At 46.6% G+C, this 19,507-nt stretch overlaps 1 protein-coding gene across 1 annotated transcript in view; it reads left to right on the top strand.

Annotated features, from left to right (window-relative positions):
- Window positions 1-1,044: 1,044 nt before the first annotated feature.
- The window catches only part of A2ML1 (alpha-2-macroglobulin like 1), a 40,470-nt gene continuing 22,007 nt past the window's right edge, over window positions 1,045-19,507 (top strand). Inside the window, 20 exon segments of the mRNA XM_076007856.1 lie at window positions 1,045-1,139; window positions 1,854-2,037; window positions 2,399-2,561; window positions 2,956-3,008; window positions 5,863-5,883; window positions 6,708-6,873; window positions 7,144-7,228; window positions 7,695-7,815; window positions 8,274-8,388; window positions 8,720-8,829; window positions 9,824-9,991; window positions 12,088-12,315; window positions 13,806-13,866; window positions 14,088-14,233; window positions 15,059-15,208; window positions 15,631-15,825; window positions 17,009-17,126; window positions 17,515-17,626; window positions 18,142-18,370; window positions 18,536-18,662. Of these exon segments, the coding sequence (XP_075863971.1) occupies window positions 1,075-1,139; window positions 1,854-2,037; window positions 2,399-2,561; window positions 2,956-3,008; window positions 5,863-5,883; window positions 6,708-6,873; window positions 7,144-7,228; window positions 7,695-7,815; window positions 8,274-8,388; window positions 8,720-8,829; window positions 9,824-9,991; window positions 12,088-12,315; window positions 13,806-13,866; window positions 14,088-14,233; window positions 15,059-15,208; window positions 15,631-15,825; window positions 17,009-17,126; window positions 17,515-17,626; window positions 18,142-18,370; window positions 18,536-18,662 (2,617 nt within the window). The 5' untranslated portion in view covers window positions 1,045-1,074.

Below are 19,507 nucleotides of genomic sequence, written 5' to 3'. Positions count from 1 at the left end.
TCCCCAACTCCACGTGGTTCTAATGGGGTTGCCAGTTGCACTACCTCATCACCCTGGGTTCTGGGGAAAGGGCCCAGCCCCTGCCCATCATGGTGTCCTGGCCACAGCGGTGGATTCAGAGGTGAGCATGTGAGAGAAGCAGGAACAAAGTCCTTCTTCAGAAAATTCTATAACACAGGTGAAAAATTTGTCAATTGGAATCATAGAGCTGGAAGAAGATGGATTGAGGACTCACAGCTGCCATCTTTCCTACTACTTGAAGGAAAACCTGTGTGTAGTAGAAAAAAATGAGGCCAAACAGAGTCAAATAAGTAAGAGAAAAAGACTGGGAGAAGTGAGTCCCGGCAGTACCAAGTCTGGTCGTTGGTCCTGGAAAGCATCCTTGCTACTTTATATTGTAGGTGGCTTCTAAGCATTGCCATTATAAAGAATACTGTAAAGAAACTCAGTGTAGATACAATTTTGCATACAGCATTCTCTTTTCCCCTTATTAAGATAGATCTCCAGAGTAGGAATTGCTGAGTCAAAGAATATGCAAATCTCCAAGGCTCTCGATGTGCCCTGAGAAAGGCTGTCCAAATTATTTTTTCTCTGGGACCATGCATACAGTCTTCTATATAGTCACATCGATATTGAGTAGTATTAACTTTTTAAATTTGCAATTACAAATTACTGCTTTTCTGTTGATACTGCCCTCATGCTTGTGTTCCCAAGTATATCTTAATAGAATAATAAAAGACAAAAAGGAGATTAAATGAGAATGAGAATTTGGAATGAAACCAGAAAAAAAGGGAGGAGTTCAAAATGTGTTCTGAGAGCTTTAGCACTACGAATATTGAGCTCTGGCTTTTCCCACCAAACCTGCTGAACCAGTATAAATGTTCCATGGAAAAACAACTTTTGAAGAAGCAAACCATGGCCCTACCCTGGTCTACACCTTACCAGAGGTCCCATAGGTGACTGGCCAGAGCATCCGTCATAGCTGCACACCCTACCTGGGGGTTAGTATATAAGCTACTGCCGGGGAGCAGACCTCTGGTTCCAGATCTGGAGGAATCTGTCTCACCCACAAAGATGTGGGCTCAACTCCTTCTAGGAATGTTGGCCCTATTTCCAGCCACTGCAGAAGAACTCCTCCCGTAAGTGCTTGGTGTTGGAGTTGATTTAGGGCAGGTGGCTTCTGTGCCTATCTTTCTCAAACATAAATATGGGGATGGGGAGATCAACTTTGGTTTACTTTAACTTTCTTTTCATTTTTATCTCCTCTTTGGTTGCATTGATCCTTTACTCAGAGAGAAAAGCTGAGGCACCAAGATGAAGCTTAACAAAAAGATAAATGTTAACATGCAGTAGACTCCTCTTTGGTTTTCTAGGCAGATGTTCTCAATGATGGCTGCCTAATGGGGGAGTTTTAAGGCTGTGCACTGAGTTTTTTGGGTTGTTTTTTTTGAGACAGAGTCCCACCGTCACCCTGGGTAGAGTTCCGTGGTGTCAGCCTAGCTCATAGCCACCTCCAACTCCTGAGCTAAAGCAATCCTCCTCCCTCAGCCTCCTGAGTAGCTGGGACTACAATGACATCTGGCTAATTTTTATATTTTTAGTAGAGACAGGGTCTCGCTCTTGCTCAGGCTGGTCTCTAACTTCTGATCTCAAGAGATCTTCCCACCTCAGCCTCCCAGAGTGCTAGGATTACAGGCGTAAGCCATCTCACTGGCTGAGTTATTTGTTTTATTTAAGTTTCATAAAGGAAAGGTTCGGTCTGTCTAACCCTGAGTGCTTAGGAAAGTGGTTAGTCTTTCATTGAATGAATGAATCCATCATGATTGTTCTGAAATCCTTTTGTTCCCTAATAGAAACTACCTGGTGACATTACCAGCCCTGCTTAACTTCCCCTCCACTCAGAAGGTGTGTTTGGATCTGAGCCCCGGGTACTGTGGTGTAAAATTCACTATTACTCTGGAGACTAAGGGCAAGACCCAGAAGTTGCTAGAACAGTCTGGATTGAAGAAGAGGCACTTACATTGCATCTCTTTTCTAGTAAGCACAGACTCAGCCCTAACCCTAATGCCTTACTTTCCTATTCTCTTCCCTAGGCACTCACTGTAATCTAACTTTATATATAAGTCTTGTTATCTTACTTTTGCCACAGCCTCTAAACCTATCTCTTCTCAACTTCAATTCCTGGCCATAATTCACCCACTATTTCCCTGACCTTGGATTTCTTCTTTTAGTTCCTGATCTTAACCCTTGATAATATTGTTTCCCATTATGGCTCTACCCTTGCTGCCCATGTCTAATTCTGTTCTTTCCTTTTACTCTTTTTCGCTGTTGGGTTGGGACCAATTGGTTCTGTCCCCCAATCTCCTCCTTCCCCACTGAGCCACCATCTTTTGGCTAGGTACCACCTCCTGCTGGTGGCACAGAAGAAATGGCCACAGTCCGGGTGTCAGGCATTGGGAAGAACCTCAGCTTTGAGGAGAAGAAACAGGTTCTAATTCAGAGGCAGGGGAGTGGCACCTTTGTACAGACTGACAAACCTGTCTACACCCAAGGGCAGCGAGGTAAGAGGCCCACATTCGGGTAGACCAAAGACTGGGGAGGCAGCTGCACACGGTGGTGAAAGGGGATTTGTGGTTTGGGGAATGAGACGTGCAGAAGAAAGACCGGGGGGAACAGTGTTCTAGCTGTTGAGTTTTGTTCCACGAGCAAGTGTACTGGCTGGAGCTGCTACTCTGTACTTCTTCCTTAGGAGGCTTGTTCCATTTTGAGGTTTCAAAGTCTGGAGCCCTGAAGAGAAACTGTGTTTGGGCTTTACCTTTCTCTCAGACTAGGGTTTTTTTTTTTTTTTTTTTTAAGTAAAGCCTGCTGGGTTTTTGCTGACTTAGAAATACGTGTGAAGGGATGGAAGGGTCTGAATTGAGAAATCCCCTTTGCTGATGAGCCTTTTCCTTCTAGTGTATTTCCGCATCGTCACCATGAACAGCAACTTTGTCCCAGTGAATGACAAGGTGAGAATTTGGCTGGGAGGAGGGCAAGGAAAGGGAGTAGAACAGACCAAGAGAGAGGACAGGAAGAAGGGAGAAGAGGTTCCCTGCAAGGGGGGAGGTCCTCTCAGCCAGGTGCGACAGGACAAAGCCTGTTGGGTTGCAGGGCTCTGTGCAATTGGGAATGAAACGCCGCCGTGCTGGCCTCAGGGTACCAGCCTAAATTAAATCCTCCTGCCTGCCTGCCTGCCTGCCTGCCTGGGTATACGCAGAGGTGACTAGCTCTCAGCTCTCATGTCTGCCCATCAATTAGGTTAACATTCCTGAGAGATGATGGCATGTGCTGTCATTTTAAAAGGGTTTTTGCAAACTTCGAGACCTTCTCTTGAGGAGCGATGCCAACCTGGCTTTGCAGTTCAAATATTAAGAAATAATTCACTGGGAGGCCGAGGCGGGCGGATTGCTCAAGGTCAGGAGTTCAAAACCAGCCTGAGCAAGAGCGAGACCCCGTCTCTACTATAAATAGAAAGAAATTAATTGGCCAACTGATATGTATAGAAAAAATTAGCCGGGCATGGTGGCGCATGCCTGTAGTCCCAGCTACTCGGGAGGCTGAGGCAGAAGGATCACTCGAGCCCAGGAGTTTGAGGTTGCTGTGAGCCAGGCTAACGCCACGGCACTCACTCTAGCCTGGACAACAAAGCGAGACTCTGTCTCAAAAAAAAAAAAAAAAAAAAAAAAAAAAAAAAAAAGAAATAATTCAGGAGTGTATTGAACAAAAGGAAGAAATGAGAATATCTACCACCATTTTTTTTTTTTTTTTACCATGAGGGAAGGTAACTTTTAAAGTAGACAATTCTCTTAAGGCAACACTAAATAAATACATACTGAAGGTAAAAGTGTGGTAGCGTTTGCAGAACACTTACACTTCCCTGGGCAACCCTACCCCTAATGACAGATGTGATTTCAATTTGGGGCTTGCTTGTGTCGTTTCTCTGCGCTTCTGAGATACCTACCTCTCTGACACCCTGCTCCCATCCTTTTCCTACAGTCACAGCCTGTGTATGCAAATGCAACTTTTGAAGACGACTTTATTTTCATTTTCCATCTCCATGTTCTCAGAGCCTCTGTTTCCTTTGCCTATGTGTGAGGAAGTTCTCAGCTTGTCCTTGGCCAGCAGCCCGCTCCGCACCTCTTTCTCCCCAGCTCAGAATTCTGTTATTCCTCCCTCCCATCACTGCCGTCCCTTTTTGAGCAGGAGTTGGGTACAAATATCGAGTGCTTAGTTCTTGATAGGCTGTTGGTTCTAGAGCTGCAAGGAGGAAACGCTGGGGTCGCAGTGCGGCCGCCTGCGCTGCTCCACTCTCCTCCGCCCTCCAGGTTGATCTCATGAACTCCCCCTGCCTTACCTTACCTTCCTCCCCACGCCATCGCTCCAGCCAGCCCCCCTCCCACCTCAGTCAAAACACTGAGACTAACAAAAGGAATCTCACCAAGAAAGTGAGGATAAAAATTGTGTTTACAGAGTACAATATTTTATCTTCAAACAACTACAGTGTGTCTGATATGAACTGGCCATGTCCAGTTTGGTTGTTGTACCCAGTTATTCAGAAACTTCGTGCAACTTCCAGGTGGAAATGCTACTTTCCTACTTGGACACTTACTTCCCTGCGGAGCCTACTTCTGGCTGCCTCACGGCCTTCCCAATTCTTGATACCCTGTGAGAAAAGTACTTTTCTTTTTTTTTTTTTTTTTTTAATCTAAAGAAGAGTTCTTTTTCTGGACTTTATGGCAATCTATAGCAATCTCAGTGATATTTGCCTCCTGACGTCTATATAGCCTCAAGTTTTTAGAAGTTCTATGTTACCATGATCCTTATCTCCCCTTATTTTTTTTGTTTTTTGGAAGAATTGCCATTATCCCTGATGTCAAGGCTGATACTTGTTTTTAGCGGGTGCAGCTTTTTCACTGGTTGGTGTCACGTGGTACTTGGTCCAAGAATCCAAGGCAAGCGCTATCCTGATTTCATTCTCTTTCCTTTCCGGGTTAGATACAAACTGGTCTTCTCTTTTGAATAATGTGGCACCCTCTCTGAGCTCCCTTCCCCCTCAACTAAATTCTAGCTTTCAATCTCATCTAGTTGCGAGCACAACGACCCAGTCCCCACCGACTTAATGGTTTTAGTATCCATTTAGCAACCGCTTTCTTTAGGAAACTATACGTGATCCTTTGATGGAACTCTTTTAAATTTTTTTTCAAAGTTATTTTGTAACATTTGAAAGCAAGCTTACTGCTCAGTGGCATTCAGATGGCAGGGGAGGAGGCCAGGGGATGGTTGGCTCCCAAGAAGAGGGTTAAACACTGGGGAGCCTGCGGGTACTGCCCTTCTTTTAGGGCACATTTGTTGTGGAAGATCAGTCACAGAGCACATAGATGCTCAGCGCTCCTTTGCTTCAAATCTTTTGGAGAATGGCAATTTCTTTGAGGAAATCTCTCCCCTTCCCTTCCCAATAAACCTTTGCCCCCATTGTTCTTCTTTTCGGGGCACAAAAGAGCCATTTAGAAAGAAAGGAATGGTGGTGGGGCACACCTGTCGTCCCAGCTACTCGGGAGGTTGAGGCAGGAGGATCCCTTAAGCCCAGGAGTTTGAGGCTGCAGTGAGCTATGATGATGCCACTGTACTCTCGCCAGGGTGGGGGTGACAGAGCAAGACGTTGTCTCAGGAAAAACAAACCCCAAACCAACCAACCAAAAGAAAAAAAAAAAAAAAAGAAAGGAATGGGCAAGAGAGAAAGGAAGAGTACTTTGAGACTTTCTGTTTTTGGCAGACTTATCCTTATTGCTACTTTAACCCACATTATATGGTTTTCCTTTTCAGTACTCCCTGGTGGAACTACAGGTGAGTAGAAGTTTCTTTTTCTTCTCTGACAGTTGTGGAGAAGGAAGAGTGAGATTAGGAGCTAAATCTTGAAGGCAGACACAACTCTGAGATCTTGGTTCAGACCCCCAAGGCTCTGCCAGCCCACATCCACCTGAGCGGAGCCTGTCTTCTTGCTGCTGCCCTCCTGGTCTCTCAGACCTAAGCCGTTGTAGACAAGGACACCCCCCTCGGCCATGCCTGTGGCCCCCTGCCCCTCATTAGTGTCACTTCTCCGTGCCATGCCCATTTAGCCAGGCTTGGGTCTGTGCTCCTGTTAGTTTTAGTTAATAGCTCTTGTCATAAACGCTCCACAGTTACCTGACAGCACAAATGCCTGCGAGAAGAGTTTCAAAGGAAAGGATCTAGAATGGTGAATTCCCCACAGTATCCCCTCCAATTTTTTCCATGACACTACCTATCCTTCAGGTATCCTACGATCAATTCCTTCAGCCTTGTCCCTCAATAAGACCAGAAGGACAGTAAACATTCTTTGTAAATGATATCCCAAAGCCCACTTTCTGAAACTGCCATTGACACTTCAGATAACTCATTCTGATCGTTTGAATCCATAAGGACCCTTTCCCTCCTAGGCTGGACATATAGGAATATTTATTTCATCCAGTAAGGAAGGAAATTATAAATAACACAGGGAGCTGTTCTTCCTGATCACAGGCCACAGGGGCTGTGAACGGCGGGTAGAACTCTTTACTTGCTGTTTGCTTCTTTGCCTGCGTTTCGCAGTGTCTCCGGAGCGGGAAGCAAACAGGCAGGCACATCACGCAGTTTCTCTTCATTGGACACAGGATCCAAACAACAACAGGATTGCACAGTGGCTGGACGTGACGCCCACGCAAGGCATTGTAGACCTGTCCTTCCAACTGGCACCAGAGGCAACGCTGGGCACCTACACAGTGGCAGTGGCAGTGGCTGAGGGCAAGACCTTTGGCACTTTCAGCGTGGAGGAATACGGTAGGTGGGGCGATTGACTTGTCAAAGTCTTAGGAATAATCCTGACTCAAAATCAGCAAAGGGCAAGTAAAATCTGCTCTGGGGAAGAATTATGTACTCATTTTTTAATCAGTGGTAAACCAACTAATAACCTCAGGGGCATTTTACCTTAATAATGTCCCCTTTGTTAAACTAATTAATTTAATTATCACTGTTTTTATACCATCTGTTCACTACCTATTTGACTAAGTCCTCCTATTCTTTTTCCATTTCTCTTTCTGCTCTCTTCAGTGCTGCCTAAGTTTAAGGTGGAAGTGGTGGAACCCAAGCAGTTGTCAACGGTGCAGGAATCTTTCTTAGTAAAAATCTGTTGCAGGTAAGAGCGGGAGCTCTGGATCTGGTGGAGATTGAAGCCACCTTGAGAGAAGTGAGGGACTGATGTGGGCAGAGGGATGATGGGTGAGCCAAAACTTGGGATGTTTTATGTAGTAAGGAGTCCTGTCTTATCCGAGAACACATTTCATAATTGCTTTTCTGCTCTGATTGTCCACTGCTCACTCTGTCAGTATCATTGATTTGGTCTCTACTTTGTGTAGAACACAATATTGAATCCCGTGGAGAAATAGGAGTAAGGAGAAAGAAAGATACTGTTTCTGACCTCAGCATGGTGCTTCTTGTGTAATGGAAACACACTGAGGCTCTGAGGAAAGCAGGGAAGGGAAAGAGAGCTAGAGGAAGGTAGGATTGTCAGAGCACTTTCAGGGCTACAGTGTGGGAAAGAAGGGAGAGTCGGATCTCCAACAGGATCCCCAGCTCTGGCTCCTCATGCTTTTCTCGGTCAGGTTCACCTACGGAAAGCCCGTGCTAGGGGCAGTGCAGGTGTCGGCCTGTCAGAAGGCATATGCTTACTGGCTTAGAGAGGTGGGACAGGACCCCGACAAATGCAAGCACCTCTCTGGACAGGTGAGTAAATGGGAAGTAGAAAAGGAGCCTTAGCCACACAACCCAGAGAGTAAGTAAGTAAGCATCAACTTAGAGAAGTGGTAAAAAGCCCGAAGTGGGAAGCATTTCACAGGACTGTTATCCCAATTCCAAAGAACGAAGCAGTGTTCATATCCTAAATAGGTAGCCTTTCGGAGTCTGCCTGGAAATTGAGAAATTAACCTAAAGTCTTGCACGGTACAATTTTCCAGTTCTGCTCTTGGTTCTTTTTCCATTTCTCAAATCTTGGAGCTGCAAAATTGTCTCATGATTGCATATATGTCAGTGTACACTCCATGTTATAGGAGTTTTTCTATCTTAAAGATGGAGAAACTAAAGCATGGAGAGAAGAAATCACTTCCTTCTACAATACATTATGAAATGGAAGTGGAGATTAGATTCCTCACACTCTCTCTGTCTCGCTTGGATTGCCTCACTAGACTGACAAAACAGGGTGCTTCTCGGCGTCCGTGGACATGGCCACCTTTAACCTCACCGGATACGTGTACAGCCACAACATCAACATTGTGGCTGCTGTGGTGGAGAAAGGGACAGGTAAGCGGGCGCTCCTGGGCTTGTTAAAAGAAGAGAAAGGAACAGGGCTGCCCCCGGGATAGACCTCCTCGGAGGATTCAAACTCTACCCTCATGAGTGTCTGGGAGGTACCCTACTCTTCGTTCTCAGTCCAGGGGAAATGCCAGATTTCCTGCCGTCTACTACCTATTTCCCCAAAAGTTGGAGGAGGAAGAGTTGGTTTGGATCTTTGGCCAGAAATATATTCAACTTCATACTTCCAGTGGCACCGTTCGCTCAGCAACTGGATGTTACAGATGAAGATGAGGCTATCAGGCACTTAGATCATTGTACACTTGGTTTCCCTCTGCAGGAGTCGAGGCCAATACCACTCAGGATATTTACATTTCTTCACAAATGGGATCAATGACCTTTGAGGACACCAATAATTTTTATTACCCCAATTTCCCCTTCAGTGGGAAGGTAAGTCACTACTTGTCTCTGCATAAACAAAAATGCTTAACCATCTACTTTTGCTTCCTTCCTATGGCCATATAATAATAGCTAAATTAGCATTGTTCTAAGTACTTTACATATATTCATTTATTTAATCCTTACAACAATCCTATGAGGTAGACGCTATTATTGGCCCCATTTTATACACGAAGAGACTGAAGCAAGAGAGGCTGAGTGATTTTCCCAAGGTTCCACAGCTAGTAAGCAGTAACTGTGACCAAATCAGGAGCCTGCACCCAGAGTATACGCTCTTAACTCCTTGTGCTATGCTCTGTTATGTGCTTTGAGGACGAGTGTGACTGCAGGGCCCTTCCTAATGCCAGGGGCTCGTCTTTCAACGTCCCAATCTTTGAGTTTAAGAGCTGCAAGGTTTCTGGAAAAATCATCTACTCTGGGCTTCTGCATCTAAGCAAGGTTAACAGCAAACTTTCCTTCACAAAAAGCCATTTACAGCTCCTTAAGAATTTTCTTTGGAGATTTGAAAGTTTCCTTTGTTAGTGTCTTCTCTCTGATCCCTAACTGAGCCCCCTCTCTTCAGCTATCTTTCTTTACCTCTCACACAACTGGTCAACCCAGTAATATTGTACCTATTTAGACACATTTATTCCTTAGTCATGTTTTCTCTAGATCAAGGGTAGATCTAGATTTTTTTTAGGGCCCAAGGATTGTGCAATTTGGGAGGGGAAGAGAGTCTCTGGCCAGAACCTTGCGGGAGCTGGTGCCAACGAAGAGCCTGAAAGCTGCCTCAGCTGCAGGCACACCCAGCTGTGCCCGAGGCTGCTCCTGCCATTGCTTCTCCCTTCCTCGTAGATCCTAGTTGTGAATGCTTGAATCACATTTACATTTTTCTGGACTCTTTCCTGAAGTGTATTCTTAGAATTTGTGTTATGGCTTCACTTTGCCTCATACGCAAGCCGACTCCAAACCTAATTCTAACGTCCTAATGACCTTCACCCCTCAGGTAAGAGTTACGGGCCATGATGGCTCCCTCCTGAAGAACCATCCAGTGTTTCTGGTGATTTCTGGCATAAATGGAACCATCAACCAGACCCTCATTACGGACAACAATGGCCTTGCTCCCTTCAAGCTGGACACGTCCAACTGGAAAGGGACAGAGGTTTCTCTTCAGGTAAGTGCTGCAGAGGACCCTCTTCCTACAAAGGAAGATTTCCTGAAGGACAACTTCAAAATCTTCTTCTTATTCTCCTTTCAACTTGTAATTCCATCCCCCTCATTCACTGTTTTTCTCAGATCCTTTCAGTTTTTTTTTTTTTTGAGACAGAGTCTCGCTTTGTTGTCCAGGCTAGAGTGAGTGCCGTGGCGTCAGCCTAGCTCACAGCAACCTCAAACTCCTGGGCTTGAGTGATCCTTCTGCCTCAGCCTCCCGAGTAGCTGGGACTACAGGCATGTGCCACCATGCCCGGCTAATTTTTTATATATATATCAGTTGGCCAATTAATTTCTTTCTATTTATAGTAGAGACGGGGTCTCGCTCTTGCTCAGGCTGGTTTTGAACTCCTGACCTTGAGCAATCCGCCCGCCTCGGCCTCCCAAGAGCTAGGATTACAGGCGTGAGCCACAGCGCCCGGCCTCAGATCCTTTCAGTTTTTAATATCAACCAAATAAGTAACCCTTCAGATGAAAACTATGATTTATACTAATCCATCTTATAACTTATCCCCATCTCTGTCTGATGCTATTTATTTATTTTGTTTATTTTTTATTTTTTTGAGACAGAGTCTCACTTTTGTTGCTCGGGCTCGAGTGAGTGCCGTGGTGTCAGCCTAGCTCACAGCAACCTCAAACTCCTGAGCTCAGCTGATCCTCCTGCCTCAGCCTCCCGAGTAGCTGGGACTACAGGCATGCGCCTCCATGACTGGCTAATTTTTTCTATATATGTTTAGTGTCTGATGCTATTTATGAAATCAGAGCAGGGAAGGAAAAGTAGTTCAGAATCAAATCTTCTTCCCATTCCCCTTCCACTCCTCCCATTACTTATGAAAATGGCAAACAAGAGAACTCTAGATTTTAGATAACTTATCAGGAAGGCTACTTGTACCAGTTAGCAACTGCTACAACAATGTGCTGCTTACCAAACAGCTACAAAGCCTCAGCATCACGCAACAGAAAGCACTCATTTCTCACGCACCGGGGGTGGGCAGTTAGGCAGCTCTGACAATTTCGGTGGGTTTCCTGCTGTGTCCGTGGATCTGCTGGCTGTAAGCTGGTGTTCCACGTCTCTCATTCTCCAGCGAGCCAGTCCAGGTGTATTCTTATGGCAGTGACAAGACACAAGAGCAAAAGCTGACATATGAGGGCTTTTCTAAGCATCTACTTATATTGCACATGCTAATATCCCATTCCCAACCACTAGTCACATGGTGAGCCCACGGCAGACTAAGATTACTTGGTAAAGGATGTTGAACAGGAAGGGGTGAAGAATTGGAGTCATGAAGCCATTAATGCAATCATTCAACTACACAACTTAAGCAAACACATACTATTTGTCTTGAGGCTAATTTGACTATGTTTTTTGAGACAAGGGTTTCACTGTGTCACCCAGGCTGGAGTGCAATGGCACAGTCAAAGCTCACTGTAACCTTAAACTCCTGGGCTCCAGTGATCTCCTGCCTCAGCCCCTGCCCTTGAATAGCTGGGACTACAGGTGTGCCACCATGCCAGGCTAATTTTTTTCTTACTTTTTGTAGAGATGGGATCTTGCTATGTTGCCCAAGCTGGTCTCAAACCCCTGGCCTCAAGTGATCCTCTCACCTCGGTCTCCCAAAGTGCTGTGATTATAGGCATACTGTACCCAGTCTTGACTATGTCTTTAGCCATTATTCAATCAATATACTAAATTTTTCAATCTTAGTATCCTCTATGCCTAGTTTTCTTATCCCTGAAATATACTCTTTGGTTTCTATATAATCTTAGTCATGCTCATCTATCCCCTTGGTATTAGTTGGTAAAGGTATATCACCCACAATTTCCCATACTTAACAACTATAGTGCAGCTTTCCTATGACTCTCCTACATGCCAAAATGTTGCTACACACAACCACCTTTATGGATTCCTTATCCCTCCTTGCTGGACCTCTAGTGAAATACCCACGTGCCGCTCCGAGGCAGTGAAGATTTGAGAGAAAGAGCTCTGTTTGAAAACCATGACAAGTCCATGGGGTTAATGTGCCTGGGGTAAGACAGGACTTTTTCTTTTTCTCCCAGGGCAAGTTCGAAATGGAAGATTCAGTATACAATCCAGGACAAGTGCCTCATTACTACCAAAATGCCTACCTGTACCTGCAACCCTTCTACAACACAACCCGCAGCTTCCTTGGCATCCGCAAGTCAAACGGCCTCTTGAAATGCGGCCAGCCCCAGGAAGTGCTGGTGGACTATTTCATCGATCCAGCTGATGCTAGCCCTGACAATGAAATCACCTTCTCCTACTATGTAAGACTGAGAAAGGGGGATTGGTGAGAGTGTGTTGGGAAGGGGAGTCAGCCAGAAAGCTGGATAGACCATCTAGATGGGGACACGGTGCAAGACATTTCAAAATTTTTAGAAGCCACATTAAAAAAATTAAAAGGACAGGTGAAATTAATTTTTAAAAATATATTTTACGTAGCCTAGTGTATCCAAAATATTATCAACATGAAATCAATATAAGAAATTAATAGCTATTTTACATTCTTTCTTTCAACCAACTCTCTGAAACTCAGTTTGCATTTTGCCCTTAAAGCACATCTCAGTTGAAACTGGCCACATTTCAACTATTCAGTATTCACCTGTGGCTGGGGGCTACTGTGTCACACAGTGTAGACGTAAAGAATGGGACAATTTGAGGAATAAAGAGATTTTGAGTAGGAACCCAGGGAAATTGTCTGGGAAAATAAAATAAGGAATTAACTGAGAAAATGTTGCCAGCCGGGGTGGAAAAGGAGGCGGGTGGGAGAGAAGGTGCGGAGAGAACGGGACTCCGGATGCGTTTTCTTCTGTGCTCTGTATGTGGGCCATAGTTTCAAATAGGTGCTGCAGGGTTAAAATTCACATCAATAGCAGGCTTATTGGGGAAATGAAACCACAGCTGGGCAGCCCTAAAGCAATGTGTAAAGACCAGCAGGAAGCAGAGTCATGGGAACCTTAGGCTTGAATATTCCAGGGTCTCTTTACTCACTTACCCTCCTCTCAGTCTCTGGGAGACTCTCTTGCCTCTGGATAATTCCAGTAGCTTCTGTGAGTTCAGTGTTTTCGTCCCGCTAAAAACAGTCGTCCTGACACAGGGGAATGAGGAGAGGCAGGTGGCCCGTGACAAGTCAGAGTGACAGCCCCGTCTTCAGCACAGGCGTGGGGAGGCGTGGGAAAGGCGTGAGTGGAGGCTGCGCCATTCGGAACAGCTTTGGCCACGGAGCCCCTGACAGGAGCGTGGGCAACACTTTCCTGGGATTCTGTTTCACATGAGAGGGGACAGGAAAGGAGAATTTAAACAAAGGAGGTTTCTCCTCCAGAGGGTCAAATGCCAGAAGGGCTCGGGAGGGTTTAAGGTGAGCTCATTGCCACTGAATTTTGAACTGAGCCACAATACAAGGTTATGAGGATGGACTTCAGCTCACTTTATGTTACAAGGATTATAAGAGAATAAAACCTGGAATCTTCAAGAAATGGCGGGCAGCCATCTATAGTGAGGAATGACATCCTGCTCCCAGACACCTCCCCTCGACCCCCGTGGTTCTCAGCAGTCCTCCCCCTGGAGGGAGAGTCCTCAGGACCTGCTGGCAGCACCTGCCCTTGTCAAGCCAAGGGATGCCGGGGGAGTGTTGAGCAGGCTCGCAGCTGTGGTAGGAGCCTCCCCTCCCGGAGGGATGCAGAGACATTCCAGAAGTAGGGCCAAGGGGAAATTACCGCAACTTCTGCGCTGTTGGTTATTTTCTTCTCTTCTTTAGTTAATAGGGAGAGGGAGTTTGCAGATGGAGGGGCAGAAACATCTGAACTGTAAGAAGGAAGGTGAGTGTACATCATGCATCTTCTGGAAAACAAAAGGATATTTTAAACTTCCAGAAAACAGTTATACATAGAAGCAGTGAGAACGGAACACTGACATCATAGAAGAATGAGAAGTAACTCGCACTGTGCCACTGCGTTGGAAAGCGCACACGTGTGGCTAGATGTCACGGGCAGGTGAATGTGCATTCCCACTCCCCTGGACGTCCCCTCCTCTCTTTCAGGACTGAAAGGCTCCTTCTCTCTCTCCCTGACCTTCACCTCCAGACTAGCTCCTGATCCTTCCCTGCTGATCTATGCCATTTTTTCCAGTGGAGGTGTTATAGCTGACAGAATTCAGTTCTCAGTGGAGATGTGCTTTGACAATCAGGTAAAAGGGCAGTTGAGGAGGGTAAAGAAAGCAGTTGGGCATAAAGAAAGATCTGTGTGCGCTGGGGCTGGAGACAGACAGGTTCAGGGAAACACGAAGATGCTATTGGCATTGGATGTCATGTTGTATTTATATCTTTAGTGTTTTAGGTTTATGTTGAAATCTATTTCTCTCTTCTTTCTGCTTTTTAAAAAGTCATGCTGGCCGGGCATGGTGGCTCACGCCTGTAATCCTAGCACTCTGGGAGGCCGAGGTGGGCGGATTGCTAGAGGTCAAAAGTTCGAAACCAGCTTGAGCAAGAGCAAGACCCCGTCTCTACTATAAATAGAAAGAAATTAATTGGCCAACTAATTTATATATATAAAAAATTAGCCGGGCATGGTGGCACATGCCTGTAATCCCAGCTACTTGGGAGGCTGAGGCAGAAGGATTGCTTGAGCCCAGCAGTTTGAGGTTGCTGTGAGCTAGGCTGATGCCACGGCACTCACTCTAGCCTGGGCAACAAAGTGAGACTCTGTCTCAAAAAAAAAAAAAAAAAAAAGTCATGCTGGATAGTCACATGTTCTATATAGTTATTCCACATACTCTATGTCTTTCTACTTTTTCTCTTCTAAACTTTCTATATCATTCTGTACTGCACATTTTTTCCCAACTCTATCATAACATACCACTCCTAAAGAGCTAGACTTTACAAAGAAAAGTATGGAAGTGCAGGAATGGGTTGGATACCATAGCTAGGGCGTGTTGGCTGATGGTGCAAATCACATTGTTTCTCCTCCTGCCTAGGCTGACCTGATCCCCACGTTCTGCCTTTCCCTTCTCCAGGTTTCCCTTGGCTTCTCACCTTCCCGGCAGCTTCCAGGGGCAGATGTGGAGCTGCAGCTGCAGGCAGCTCCTGGGTCCCTGTGTGCTATCCGGGCCGTGGATGAGAGTGTCCTTCTCCTGAGGCCAGAGACAGAGCTGAGCAACAGCTCTGTGAGTAGTCTGCGGATGGGGTGGGAAGAGGGAGTCCATAGAGAAGAATTTGCATCAGAATAAGCGGTAGATTTCAGGGAACAAAATCTTAGATATCAGAGACAAAATCTTAGGGAAATAATGAGCCACCAAAGGGTGGTAAAAAAGCTGGTATAGAAATGCAGGTACGAGAAGGGCACTATTAATATGAACATAGAGATAAGGAAAGAAAATGAAATAGGAGATAGGATTATGAAGAGGGGTGAGACAGGTTAAAATTTAAAAAGAATGGTGATTACGACAGAATAAATATACAAATAATTCTGGAGTAATGAAGGGCCATGATGCAGGAGAATGTGGCAGAATCTGGCACAGAATCAGAGAAGTTTCTCAACTGATTTCACTGTGTCAATACGTTATTTTCTTTGCCCCTCTTTCCTCAGGTCTATGGGATGTTTCCGTTCTGGTATGGCTACTACCCCTATCAAGTGGCTGAGTATGACGAGTGTCCGGTGTCTGGTCCGTGGGACTTTCCGCAGCCCCTCATCGACCCGGTGCCCGAGGGGCGCTGGAGCAGGCGTTCTGTCATCTGGAGGCCCTGGCACTCCGAGGGCACAGACCTTTACAGTTTTTTCCAGGTAGTTGTTCTTACCCAATTTGTTCTTATAGAAACAACAGTGGGGGGGGGCATCAAAAGAATGTCCATATTTAAGAAATCAGAGCGACTCACATGGGGATTGATTGACAGGAAAAGCATCTTGAAAGAAGCTTCTGACACGTAAGGCAGCCTCTCCTGGCTTTATAGTTGAAGAAGTTGCCTGATCGTGTTGGAAGAGAACCACTGCGAGAGGCTGTAAACTTAGTCCTCTTGTTTCTGTGGTCCCCAAACCTTGATTTTTCATGGTGTTGGACAAGAAGAATCAGGGAGGGCCACCCAGAGGTCTCTTATCATTATTATAAAAAATATTGTGCACCTATTTTATGAGCAGGGGTTTGAGATGCTGTGTGGCTCAAGTCTGACCTGGAGGTCTCTGAGGTCAGGAACCAGGTCTCGTTCACCTTTGTGTTCTCTCTAATGCCTGGCTATGCATGATGCCCATTGTATTTTTGTTGAATTGTTCAAACTGGTATGGCCGCTGCCTTTAGGAAGTTCAGAGTGTCAAATAATGACACAGCAGTGACTAATATTTGGAAGAAGCATTAAGTGTATTTACTGATGAAATAAGTTTAATTGAAAGCCTTTCATGGTTGGGCACAGTGGCTCACGCCTGTAATCCTAGCTCTCTGGGAGGCCGAGGCAGGCAGATTGCTCAAGGTCAGGAGTTCAAAACCAGCCTGAGCAAGAGCGAGACCCTGTCTCTACTAAAAATAGAAAGAAATTAATTGGCTAACTAAACTATATATATATGTTATATATATATAAATTAGCCAGGCACGGTGGCGCATGTCTGTAGTCCCAGCTACTCAGGAGGCTGAGGCAGGAGGATTACTTGAGCCCAGGAGTTTGAGGTTGCTGTGAGCTAAGCTGACACCATGGCACTCTAGCCTGGGCAACAGAAGCGAGACTCTGTCTCATTTAAAAAAAAAAAAAAAAAGAAGAAAAGAAAAGAAAAAAGAAAGCCTTTCATACTAGCTGGAACAAAAGTGAACCCATTTGGTGGCTGAGTACAGACTGGGTAATAACCACCAGTCTCACTATTAATGGAGAAAGAATGTTTTTGTTTCAATCCTTAGAGGGTGGAATTCCTGGGCAGTAGCCCTTGGAGTAGGGGAAGGGACCACCTTACCAGTTTATTCTCTGGTCTCTTTGGTGCCTCTCAGCACACAGGCCTGAAAATACTGTCCAATGCCAAAATCAAGAAGCCTGTAGATTGCAGCCACCCATCTCCAAAACATGACAGGTTGATGGCTGGAGGTAAGCCACCTCCATGATCTGTGGGTTCCCTTGAGATGATTAAAGTCGTGAAACTCAGAAAGCTCCCTCTTTGCCTCCTGTTCTTGCACAGAACCTCTAGCTTTAAAATGCTAACGGGTTGTGCATAACAGATGTAGGAAGTTTCCTGAGGGTTCTCTCTCTGGAAAGGGCTTTTGAAGCCTGAAGCCCCTATCTCTGCATTCCCAGGCCAAACTCCCTAGCCTGTCACTTCCCTGATGGCCTTTGTGTCCAGTCAGCTCCCCAGTGGTCCCTCCTCCTTGTCCCTCACTGGATGTTCTCTGCTTCCACCTACATTTTTTTTTTTAGTAGTCCCTCCACCTCAACAGAAGTCGTCTGTTTCCCAAAATTCTCATATTCTTGGTCTCACCGTGGGGTGGTGTTGTTCCTCCAGAGGCCTTTGCGTCATCATCCAGTGGGCCCAGCGGAGGGGCACTTCCGTCAGAGGGTTCTCGGGTCCGCCAGTACTTCCCGGAGACCTGGCTCTGGGATCTGTTTCCTGTTGGGTAAGAGCTGACTCCAGGTACAGGAAGATTATGCAGAAAACGCCACATCATTCCTAATGGATCGAAGTCTCGAGCCGTGAAAGTCTGACGGAGCGTGGGCACTTGTGTCTCTCCCCGGGTTCTCACAGAATCGCACACAGCTTCTCAGTGAGGCGGCGCGTGCTGAGCGCGCTGGCGCCAGCGCCGCGCACGGTGAGGCACGCGCTGCCGCTAGCTCCTGCCCACTGCTCACGTGCTCGCGTGGACAAGTTAAGAACGCCAGCCCGCTTTCAGGTGTGCGTGCACACAAGCGCCCCACGTGCCCCCGCACGCCCTGCCACCCCTTCTCCCATCCTCGCACGTCCTCCCTCGCCTGAGGCGCCACCCTGAGAGTCACATGTTCCCCCAGGTCACTCGCCTCTTTACTTTTCCCCACACAACAAAAACACTCCCCGTCTGCAGACGGATCTGTACCTGAATGCACGAACGCTCTCCCCGGCCACCTCTGCCTCACGCGGGCTCTCGTGTTCTCGCAGAGACTCGGGGAAGGAAGCGGTCCACGTCACAGTTCCCGACGCCATCACCGAGTGGAAGGCCATGACCTTTTGCACCTCCCAGTCCAGAGGCTTCGGTCTTTCGCCCCCTGTCGGACTAACCGCCTTCCAGCCGTTCTTCGTCGAGCTGACTCTCCCTTACTCGGTCTTCCGTGGGGAGTCCTTCCGTCTCACGGCCACCGTCTTCAATTATCTAAAGGACTGCATCAGGGTGAGAGCCCTGGGCCCCCGCCCCTGCCAGCGGTTTGTCCCTGACGGGGAGCACAGCCATTTTCCCCGGGGAAGCAGTGAGACGCCGGTGCCTCCGCCCGTGTCCCTCGGCTCTGTGCGCCGGCTGCTTTGCTCATGCCCTTCGGCTCTCCAACGCCCCCTGCAGGTTCAGACCAACCTGGCCGCCTCCGACGGGTACCAGGTGAATTCGTGGGCCGACCCTCGGGCCTCCCGTTGTCTCTGTGCGGATGAAGCAGAAACCTATCACTGGAACGTCACAGCCGTCACCTTGGGTAAGAGCGGGAGGCGGCAGACGGGCACAGGAAGCCCGGCGCAGACGCTCAGGGATGGAGAACTTGGTTCTCTGGTTTGCGTCTGCTTTGTTTCCTCCTCCCTCTGCCTTTTATTCGCCTCTGCTTTCCTCTCCCCTAAGGCTATGCTGTGAGTAAATAAACAAATACTCTCCGATAGGTGACCAAACAAATTTATCCAAACTGGAACATTCTGAGTGTGAAAGGGAGAGCTTTTAATATTCATACCAGGACAAGGGACATGTGGTCACGTAAGGAATCAAGCGCTTGGCCGGGCACGGTGGCTCACGCCTGTAATCCTAGCTCTCTGGGAGGCCGATGGGGGAGGACCATTTGAGCTCAGGAGTTCGAAACCAACCTGAGCAGGAGCGAGACCCTGTTTCTAATATAAATAGAAAGAAATTAATTGGCCAACTAATATATATAGAAAAAACTAGCCGGGCATGGTGGCGCATGCCTGTAGTCCCAGCTACTCTGGAGCATGAGGCAACAGTATTGCTTGAGCCCAGGAGTTTGAGGTTGCTGTGAGCTAGGCTGACACCGCGGCACCCACTCTAGCCTGGGCAACAGAGTGAGACTCTGTCTCAAAAAAAAAAAAAAAAAAAAAAAAAGGAATCAAGTGCTTGCAATGGGCCAGGCACCCTTCTGACTGCTTGACATATATTTGACTTATCTAATCCTCACACTAACCCTAGGGGATGCCAGTTGCTCATAGTTTAAAACCATGCAACTCAAAGGACAGTCTTCAGGTATATTCGTTACCTATGGTTGCTTGACAAATTACCATAAAACTTAGTGGTTTTAAAAACAAACACTTCTTATCACAC

Source organism: Microcebus murinus, chromosome 10, assembly GCF_040939455.1.
Source record: "Microcebus murinus isolate Inina chromosome 10, M.murinus_Inina_mat1.0, whole genome shotgun sequence".
Taxonomy (NCBI): domain Eukaryota; kingdom Metazoa; phylum Chordata; class Mammalia; order Primates; family Cheirogaleidae; genus Microcebus; species Microcebus murinus.
This window is presented reverse-complemented; position numbering and strand designations above follow the sequence as displayed.